The following is a 10589-nucleotide window of genomic DNA, read 5'->3' on the forward strand; positions in this document are numbered from 1 at the left end:
ACGCCGCGCCGCCACCTTTACTGAGGGCAAGGCGGGCCCCGCTCTCGTCGGGTCTCCACCCCTCTGCCGGCTGGCGGCGCTCGGCGCCCGCGGAGTGCGGCGGGGGCGGGCCGGAGGCGGGCCGGGGGCGGGCGGGCGGGGTAGTGCCGGGGCGGGCGCCCGCAGCGCCATCCGAGCGGCGCCGGGGCCGGGAGCAGCATGGCCCCCTCGGGCCCGGACGGGCGAGGTGAGGGGCGCGAGAGGGGCGATGCGGTTTTCTCGGGAAAAAAACGCCGTTCGACGGCATTAAATGGGACGGGAGAGGGAAGCGCTGGGTTAACGCCGCAGCGGGCGGGAGCGTCGGATCGCGGCTGCGAGCGGTGGAACTTCGCGAAGCGCCGAGCCTGAGGAGCGGGCTGCGGTGGGACGGGGGGCACCGTCCCGCTCTGCTCCCGCGCGGCCTCCCCCGGCTCACGGCCCCGCTCCGCTCGCAGCCATGGCCCCCGGGAAGAAGATCACCGCCCGCATCAAGAAGACGCTGCCGGTGCGCGGCCCGCAGGCGCCCACGCTGCGCGAGCTGATGCGCTGGTACTGCCTCAACACCAACACGCACGGCTGCCGCCGCATCGTGGTGTCCCGCGGGCGGTTGCGCAGGTTCATCTGGATCCTGCTGACGCTGAGCGCCGTGGGGCTGATCCTCTGGCAGTGCGCCGAGCTCCTTTTGAACTACTACAGCGCGTCCGTGTCCGTCACCGTGCAGTTCCAGAAGCTGCCCTTCCCCGCCGTCACCATCTGCAACATCAACCCCTACAAGTAAGGCCGGCGCTGGGGGTCACGCGTCCCCCGGCTCCTCGCGTCCCCCGTCCCTTTGCGGTCCTCCCGCTGCCCGCTGAGCCTTCGCTCCGGGCGGCTCTGTGCCGGGGGCGGTCCGCTCGGCTCTGCGGCTCCGATCAGATTCCCTTTTCCCAGGACCGGCGTTACAAGCAATGCCATCTCCTGAGAACTGCAAAGGGAGCGGCTCTGTCCTTCCTCTGTCACCTTTTCCATCCCTCGCGGGATGCTCTGCCTTTTTCAATCAGCAATGCTTTTTTCCTGCCTTACCGTGCTTTCTGCCGAGGTCTGTTTCACTGCCGGCTTTCCCCAGCTGCCCCCATATTCCACGGTTGCCGTTTGGTTTCTGGTCCAGGTTGTGTCCCTACCAGTGCTGCTTCTCGATCTGCCTGCAGTCCCTCTGGCAGCTCAGCACCCTGGGGGGGTTCTCCACGGTCAGCATCCTCCTGATGGTCATTTCCCTTCACTCCCCTTACCCACACTGATTTAACTTAGCTCGATTGTAGGAGATCTGTGCCAATGGTTGTAGCAGATCTGTGACAAAGACGCTCCTGAGCGATGGGATTTGTGGTGCAGTACTGCAGATGGGTTAAACAAAGTGGAAGATGAGGCGAACAACGTGATTTTCTCACGTTTTCTCCCACGCAGGTACAGTTTGATGAAAGATTATTTATCTGAGTTGGACAGAGAGACAAAAAAAGCATTGGAGACGTTCTATGGATTCTCAGAGGGCAAGTCCAAGGTGAGGCGGGCGGCGGGTGACTGGAATGGCACTGAGAGCCTGTTCTTAAGGCAGATCCCACTGCTGAGGTTAGAGAACTCCTTCAGGACTGCCATTGACCTCCGCAGCGGGCGGAAGAGGAAAGTGGAGGGCAGCGTCTTCCACAGGGACTCGTCCATAGTGAACTCTGGAGATTCAAATGACATCATCGGCTTCCAATTGGTGAGTGCCACCCTTCCCTAGCCAGCATATTCCTTGTGGGGTGGCAAAGGGGCTGGGGCAGGCATCCCACTGGACAGATCTATTGCTTGTTTAATGGCAGCGATTAAAGCTCCGACTGATCTTTTACCCATTCTGCTGTGCCTCCGTGGTGGCCTATATACCCACCTTCAGCTCTCTGGAATAGAAATGCCAACAGTGAAGTACAGCCAACATAGACCTAATGCCATCTACGACCCTTCCTATGGGTATGAAACATTTGGTCAAACCATTTGGCCCCAGATGAAAGGTCTTTGGTGCCCTTTTGTCACTTGCTGCCACTGTAATGTCACGTGATTATTACTGAGAGAAAGAAATGATACCAGGCATACTTGATAGAACACATCATTTCTTTCCATCTGAAATGCTTCTTCCCCTTTGTAATTGTCAGTGCGATGCAAACAACAGCAGTGAGTGTGCACTTTATACATTCAGTTCTGGTGTTAATGCTATCCAAGAGTGGTACAAGCTGCATTACATGAACATCATGGCACAGATTCCCTTGGAGACTAAAGAAGAATTGAGTTATTCTGCTGATGACCTTCTGCTGACATGTTTTTTTGATGGCCTATCTTGTGACAAAAGGTCAGTGCCAGTTATTTCCAAGTCCATAAGTGTAAGTGTATAGTACAGAGAAATTTAATGTCTGGCGTTTGCTGAATTCCAGCAAGAACCACTTCCACTTCTAAATGAAAGCAAACTTTCACGTATTAAGGAACTTCAGTTACGGTCTTTAGTTTTATTTGTCTTAGTTTCTGCTGTCCATGTTTCAGATAAAACTGGATTAGTTGGACATAATTGTTTTGGACGTAATCAGGTCCACCTGCTTACAATTACTGCAGTGCAATTGCTGTGTGCCCTGGCAGCAGTGAAAACATCCCTCAATGCTGGGGACAACAGCAGAGCTCCCAGGTGCAGCCGTCAGGATAGAATTGCACTTGTACGTGGCTTTGGCAGTTTTCCCACTGTGCAAAGCTGGCTGCACTCAGCAGGCATTGCTGAATCTTTTCTGGAAGCACTTTACTTATGTCTGTGATCACACAAGTATGTAATATTTTCTTGGAATTACAACGTTTGCTTGAGTGGGAGGGGAGATTCTCAGGAGAAACATGAATGTGCTTGAATCACAAGGGTGTGACATGGCAGTGGCTGAGGCATCTTTCCTGCAAAGTGAAGGTCTGTGTCCCTATAGACACTAGGCTGTTGGATGAAAAAGGACTCTGCCCTCCACTGCCCCTTTCCTGCTAGCACAGTAATTCTGAGCCCCCATTCCCCCCTGAAAGCCTCCAAAACTTTTAATTTCCAGGTGCTGTTAAACCAGGTCATGTTTCTGTGTAGTTTCAAGATATTAAGGAAGGGGGGGGGGTAGGGAAGGGGAAGCATTTTTAAGAAAAAAGAAAAATCCTATCCTGCTTTGTCTCTGCCAAAGCAACATCCAAACCTGCTGAGTTTCTGCCAGAGACGGTTAAAACTGCAGAGGGGGCAATGTAACAATGTTTGATTTCTCAGGCACTTCACACGTTTCCATCACCCCCTGCATGGCAACTGCTACACCTTCAACAGTGGGGAGAACGGGACGGTGCTGAGCACCTCCACTGGCGGCAGTGAATACGGTAAGGAGCTGGCAGAGCTGTCAGCGTGCTGCTCGGCAAACTGGATCCTGCTGGAGGGTGACTGATGTGTTGGCTCTAGATGTGCAGCCTGATTGGGGAAGTGCTTGTTTGAACTAGTGCAAACTGTTGCCAGAGAATACAAAGATAATATCATTGCATCACTAATGTTTTCCAATCTGAAATTACTGCTTCCCAGTTATATAACTTCTTAAAGTAATTTCTGCTCCTTCTGAGGAGACGCCGTCTGTTTGTTGTACTCAGGGCTGTGCAGGGCCACCACTTGCTGCCTAGCACAGCAGAGGCATCGCTTGGTTCTTAAACTGCATTTAGTAAACTGCCACGTAGTGCGCAGCACACCGCTGCCCATCCTGCCCAGAACAAGTGGGCTCTAGCTCTGGTGTAATGCAGCCCCTGCTTCTCTGTCCTTCAGGGCTGCAGGTTGTTCTGTACATCGACGAAGCAGACTACAACCCTTTCCTGGTGACGTCGTCAGGAGCCAAGATCATTGTCCACGACCAAGATGAATATCCCTTCATTGAGGACATTGGCACAGAAATTGAGACAGCGGCAGCCACCTCCATAGGGATGCACTTTGTGAGTGTCCCCAAGGTTCAAGGTGCACGGCACTATTTCCATGATACAGATGTAAATGTGAGCTGTGACGGTGTTCAAACACAGCCACAGCTGGGGAGGCAGCTGGTACCCCATCTGTACAGCTGAAGTGCCCCCAGGAAAATCCTGATAGTACTTTTCTGAGCAAAGTTCTCCTTAGCACAGGTCAAAGGTCAGGTCTTCATAAAGCTGCCGCTCCTAGGGATTTGCTTTGCCCTTCCTTTTCTCTATCTCTGGCTTTCCAGGGTTTTTGTTGTTTTCACTGCAGAGCTCACAGCCACAGCACTGGGCAACCAAACACCTAGTTTGGCTGCAGGGTCAGCAGAGGCTGAGCAGGGCGGTGGCAGCCTGCATTAGGGCCAGATCTGTGGGATGACCAAACCACAGCAGTCTGGAGGGTGCACGTTTTGTTTTGTTTGGTTTCTTGCTGTCCCAGCTGCAAAGTAAACCTTGGTGGTAATGGTTCTGCCTTCAGCCCGGATTTCACAGGTTTCCCCAGTGAGCGCAGTGCAGACAGGCACCTGACCCAGGAGGCTCCTTCCCGCATAGAGTAGTGCCATCAGCAGAGCCAGGCATTCCCCTTTCATCTGGATGGGCTGTTAGGGGAGCCTTTTAGCTCTGCCCTTTCATCACTGATAGGTCAAACTGATCAGCCTGCTCTTGTATGCCCTTGGGTGTGCCAGATCAAGATACTCCATGCATTAGAAAAGGCATTAAGGACAGAGCTGATGGTTTTAAAATGTGCAGATAGTTAGGACTGGAAAATGGGCACCAACTGCTTGGTGGAACAGGCAGGGATAAACACTGCCTAAAAACCAGAAAGCAAACAGGAGGCATCAAAATGAGAATGAAAGGAGGCAAACTCTTACCAAACTGTATTTCTGCTATAACTCATACATTGCATGGGAGAAAGTCATTGCAGATGGAGCATCAGTATTTGCTGTAAAAGTTCCCTGGCACGGTACGTTTGGGCTATTGCACACAGCATAAGAAACAAGACTGAACACATCCTGGTAGCTGCGTTCAAAAGATTTGGCATGAAGATTTGGTCTGATTACATCCTAAAAGTATCGGTTGAAATGGAAGCTGGACTTGGTGTCTGGACCAAAGCAGCAGCCTGCACCTGGAGAGTGTGGTGCTGCAGGGAAACAGAGAGGCAAGTGCAAGGCTGCAGCCAAGCAGGGCTGCAGGGAGTCGGCCCAGCAGGCTGCAGCCAAACTGCTGGTTCAGCCACATCCCCACATCCAAGGGTGTGAAGGAGGACACAGCAGCCATGTGCCACACACAACACTGCTCTGTAGGCCTGAGCATGGCAAGGGCCTTTTACCAAATGCAGACATCAGTGTCTGGGCTATGGCTCATGTATTTCTGCTGGGTACTAGGACCGCCCTCCCTCTAAAAATATTCCAAGATGTTAGGAATGCAAACAAGGCATTGCTTGGTAGGAGTTTCAGTACTTCAGGTAAATGTTTAGTTTGGAAATTATTTCAGAACCTGAATGAAGTATGCTTTTGCAGGGGTATAAGGCATGACAAAAAGAAAAATCTGTACGAAGAATCTATCATCTGCCAGAGGCATTAGGTTGTCTGTAATACTGAAGTCCCAAATTTCTGTACCCTGCAAAGAGAGTTTTGAGCATATTTCTAAAAGCAGCAACTTGCAGTGGCATGCCAGGGCTTTCTGTTGCCAGGTCCATGCTTGCAGAGTTATCATTCCTGCAGTGAGAAAGAGGGGTGATGCTTGGTGCCAGGCGTGGCCTCGGGAACCCGTCGGTCTGCAGTCAGTGCCTCAGACGTAGGCAGCATCTGTCACTTCCTACAGAACGGGTCCTTTAAGGGTTCAGCCACTGATTCAAACTCTGTTTGCAAAGACAGGTGAATGGATTCTGAAGCATGCATTGTTTCTTGTCATTTCAGACCACTTTCTTTGCCATAAAGTGGATAATGTCAGCAGAAAGATAGAGGGAATATGGCGCTCGGGGAGGCAAGGGCTGCAGGAAGCAGCAGTGTTACCTGGATCAAGTCTGCTCAGTGTGAGGGATCCAAGTCACACGTGAGCACAGCACGTGGCACTGCTGAGCTCTTTTCTCTGGGCAGAGACTGCAAAATAGGGAAAGCTGCGAGCATTCAACAGAAGAAAGGTCAGAGCAGTTCATGGAAACGGTGCTGAGGGCGACACAAACATTTCACTTGGAGTGATGTTGGAGAGGTGCTGTTGAGCACTGGTGGAGCCTGAAGTGCCGCTCCCCATAGAGCAGGAGCAGCTCAGTGCAGCACAGGGCTGTGAAGCCCTGGGCCTTCTCCCCAGGATGAGTGGTGTATGGTCCCTTGGACCCTGCAGGGAGAGGAACCCAGTGTGAGGATTTTCTAGAGAAGCCATGCAGTGTTGCAGTGATGCCACCACAGCACCTCTGCAGAGGTGGTGCAGAGAGACACCAGGTAGCCCAGCTAGGGCACTTTTCGGATATGAGCATTACAAATCAGAAACCCTTTTATAATCATTTGAGATGACAGAAAGTAAATATGCTGTTCCAACCTTTCCCATCACTTCAGGTCTTAGAATTCCAATGAACTGCTGCTAAATGCTGTGCATTCTGTGATGCCCGGAACTTGAGATTGTTCTTTTCCTGTTCTCAGACACGGTCCCGCAAGCTGAGCAAACCCTACAGTGATTGCACAGAGACTGGTGCTGATATACCAGTAGAAAATCTCTATAACAAGAGCTACTCCCTCCAGGTAAATCTCTATTGCATTTGTTTTTATCAATTGCTTGAAAACTACCTTCATGAAAAGCTCAACAGTATTCTGTGGTTCAGATCTGAGATTGTTAACAGTACATGCACAGGGTCACTGCTTTTAATCACCAATGTAAAATGCCTCAGCACTTTTTTGAATCCAAGTTTTATTCCTAAGTGGTTGATGTTTGAAGTTCCCTTAGGCACCTTGTTAGATAAAGAGAGAACATGAGCTCATTAGGCAATTTTCAAGCAATGTGAGACTGGAAAATATTGGCCAAGTAAATGTTGCAGCTTAGTAACCCTTGAAGCCAGAAATTGTGACCTTTAGGACTCCAAGAGTAACAGATACCATCTAATCAGTATCCAGATAGCAGAATGTTTGTTTGCAGAGTAAGTTTCCACTAATTTTGCATGGTTTCTGTAATTGGGTCTTCTTGGATAGTGTCAGAACAACTGAAGAATGATAACTGTATTAGCTGCTGCCTTCTGCAAACCCTGTGTGTAGGCTGGGTTTTTGTTTTATGTGTACTATACCTGAAATCCGCTGCGCTGCATTGCCAGACAGGATCACACAGACATTATCTAGGTTTTTAATAACAGTTCTTTACCAGAAGTCAAGGCTCAAGTGAGCTGGGATTGGGTAAAAAAGATATCACCCAGAGTTTTAGAAGCAAAGCTCAGATCATGCTTACTCCAACTCATGAAGCAGTTCAGCACTGAACACTGCCTCCACTTCTCTTTTAACCCTTCCAATTTTTTATTTCCAAATTTGCATCAACACAAATCAGAGTCATGAACATTTCTCACAAGCAAGTCACTCACCCACCACACTGTGATTCCACAGACTGGGTGCCATTGAAAACCTCCCTGGCCATGGGAAGAACTGCAGGGCTGTGAGGGAAGGGAGCATCTCCCCTTACAATGATTACATTCCTGTTTTTGCACTACATCACAACCTACAGGGCTCCTGCTCTGCTTGGGCTCACTGCTGGCAGAGCCCGAGGTTCCCATTCTGTTGCTGCTGTCAGGAGCGGGGCAAGTTTTTGGGAGCTGGGGGCAGCGCTATACAAGCACAGGGCAGCAGTCTCTATTTCTGAGGCACAGTTTATGTTTTTTCTTCCCAGATTTGCCTACACTCTTGCTTCCAGAAAGCCATGGTAGAGTCCTGTGGCTGTGCCCAGTATGCACAGCCGCTGCCCAATGGGGCGGAGTACTGCAACTACAAGAAGAACCCCAACTGGAGTAAGTGCCAGGTGATGGCCACAGGGGCCACCTGCACCTTGTTAGCCCCATTTCAGCAAAAGATCATTGCTTTTCTTTTCAGCTTTTCACATACCCATCACGTTCCTTTCTTGCAGTGTACTGCTACTACAAATTGCACGAGAAGTTTGTGAAGGAGCAGCTGGGCTGCCAGCAGATCTGTAAGGATGCTTGCAGGTGAGTCCTGCCTGCAGTGAGTCCTGCCGGAGGCAGGAGGTGCGGAGGTGCGTGGGCGCAGGCTCACCGCTCACTGTCTGCCTTTCCCTGCAGCTTCAAGGAGTGGGCACTCACCACCAGCATTGCCCAGTGGCCCTCCATTGCATCTGAGGTCAGTTCCTGTCCTGCACAGTCGTGACAGCTCAGTTTGCTAACAGACCCCAAGGTGGGGTCTGGGGTGTATGTCAGCTGTTAAGCTGGAGTTTGGCTCATGTGCCCGTGGGACAGCTGACTCATCACAGACATCTGTTTCTGGAGTCCAACCTGGTCCCAGGAGGTGTGGAGCTTTTCTAGTGAATCTCTGCACAAGTGCATACAGCTGTAGCACTATTTTCTGTGTTTGTTTCCAGGACTGGATGCTTCGAGTACTCTCCTGGGACAAAGGACAGAAAAACAACAAGAAGCTGAACAAGTAAGTTGCCATTTCTGTTTCTAGCTTGCACCTCAAGCTCAGATACAATCTCAGCAGCCTTAATGATGGCAATTGGGGAAAAAGCTCCCTTAGAGCGGCCCAGCCCTACTGGTCCAACTGGTTATTGGCATAGCTTTTCAGTATGTTTCATGTTATTGTTTTACCAAACCCCCTCTCAGAACGGACCTTGTGAACCTCATGGTGTTCTACAAAGACCTGAATGAACGCTTCATCTCAGAGAACCCTGCCAACACGGTGAGTGGGAGCACGAGGGCTGTGCCACCTTCCTCCTGCAGGCTGGGGGCTGTCAGCTGGCCATGGGGGGGGCCAGTCTCTGCCCTGCCCTGCCCAGCTCTCCAGGCTGCCCTGAGCAGTGTGGCAGGCGGGGGGGGCTGACTGCAAGCCCTGGGCACAGCACAGCATCTCTGCAGCAGGTGCCCTCTGACTCTGTGCTCTCCTGTCCCCCAGATCGTCATCCTTCTGTCCAACTTTGGCGGGCAGCTGGGCCTGTGGATGAGCTGCTCAGTTGTCTGCGTCATCGAGATCATCGAGGTCTTCTTCATCGACTCGTTCTCCATTGTCATGCGGCGCCAATGGCAGAAAGCAAAGAAGTGGTGGAACCACCGGAAAAGGGACGGGCCGGGCAAACCCCCCGAGGTGGGCGACGTGGAGCAGCAGGGCCACGACAACCCGGCCTGCATCGATGAGGACCTGCCCACCTTCAACACCGCCCTGCGCCTGCCGATGCCGCAGGAGGGCCACCCGCCCAGGACTCCCCCCCCAAACTACAGCACTTTGCGGTTGGAGACCGCCTTCACGGAGCAGCTCCCCGACACGCTGGAGGCTGAGCAGCACTGATGCCCCTTCACCCCTCGTTCAGGTGCCAGGGTTGGAGGTGGATGCCCCTGCCCTGTGTCAGGATGAGAGGTGCACACCCAGCGAGCACTGAAGGGCTGTTGGGTCAGACCCTTATTCAGGGATGGAACTTGCGGTCAGAGCCTCTCTGAGCAAAGCTCAGACACAAAAGCCGAGGGCTTAGAGACATTAGGAACTTCAAACAGCACCAATTCCCCAGTTAATTACTGCAGGAGGTGGTTGGAGCAGGATGCAGCACTGAGCCAGGAGGACTTGCCTTAGCAACCAGCTTCATGCACCCCATCATTTGTGGACAGGAGTTACTCCATAGTAGAAGATTGATGCCACACTGACTATCAACACTAATTGCTCTCTGCTGTGTGGCTTGACTTGGGGGAAAAACCCCAGGCTTTCAGGAATGCAGGAAGGGGAAAGACAAAGGTTTGGAAAGAGCACAGGGTGGATAGGAGGAAGGTTCTCGAGGTGGATTTTGATTAGGATCCTGATTCCAAAGGTGTTATTCTGGGAGGAAAAGTCAGGACGGTCACAGATGTGCGTGCAGAGCAAATTACTCATAGCTTGAGTCGGAGGACCTCAGTCTCCCCAAAATAATCACCCGAAAAGGGCATGAAATCAAATTCAGATTGCAGTAATGAATGGGGTATCCCGCAAGCTTCTTCCAGCTAACATGCTTTGAGGCACTCATTACACACAGCCTTAGAGCAGCTGCTGGCACTGCCTGGGCTCTGTGTGTGCCCTGCTCGGGGCACAGTGATGGGCTGCAACTTCTCCTCCCTGGCCTGTAGCTGCCTTCCTGTGGGCTCCTGCCTGACTCCTGCTCCTGCAGTGTCTGCTGCAGCCCATCCTCACTGCCTGCAGCTGTTGGCTGCCGTGGTATTGAGTAGTGAATGTGCAAGTGTGCATGCATGTGTGTGTACAGGAGTCCCTCTCTTGCTTTTTCTCTCTAGATGAACTTATTTTATATAGGAAAGTGAGAGTCCAGAATGGTTCTTTCATGTGCAATAAAATATATTTTAACTGGATTATTTAAATAGCTCATAAACTAAAAAAAATAAAGATATATTTTTGAATAAA

The 10589-nt window shown here is 51.4% G+C and overlaps 1 protein-coding gene across 1 annotated transcript; it reads left to right on the forward strand.

Moving 5' to 3' along the window:
- The first annotated feature begins 137 nt into the window (after nucleotides 1–137).
- SCNN1G (sodium channel epithelial 1 subunit gamma) lies at nucleotides 138–10589 on the forward strand. Its single transcript, XM_052680536.1, has 13 exons — nucleotides 138–226; nucleotides 474–792; nucleotides 1459–1753; nucleotides 2181–2374; nucleotides 3299–3402; nucleotides 3833–3996; nucleotides 6651–6749; nucleotides 7876–7993; nucleotides 8110–8188; nucleotides 8282–8339; nucleotides 8578–8639; nucleotides 8819–8894; nucleotides 9108–10589. The coding sequence occupies exons 1-13, from the start codon at nucleotides 199–201 to the stop codon at nucleotides 9495–9497; spliced, it is 1986 nt and encodes a 661-aa protein (XP_052536496.1). The 5' UTR covers nucleotides 138–198; the 3' UTR covers nucleotides 9498–10589.

Source organism: Tympanuchus pallidicinctus, unplaced genomic scaffold (assembly GCF_026119805.1).
Source record: "Tympanuchus pallidicinctus isolate F22 unplaced genomic scaffold, pur_lepc_1.0 scaffold18, whole genome shotgun sequence".
Taxonomy (NCBI): Eukaryota; Metazoa; Chordata; class Aves; order Galliformes; family Phasianidae; genus Tympanuchus; species Tympanuchus pallidicinctus.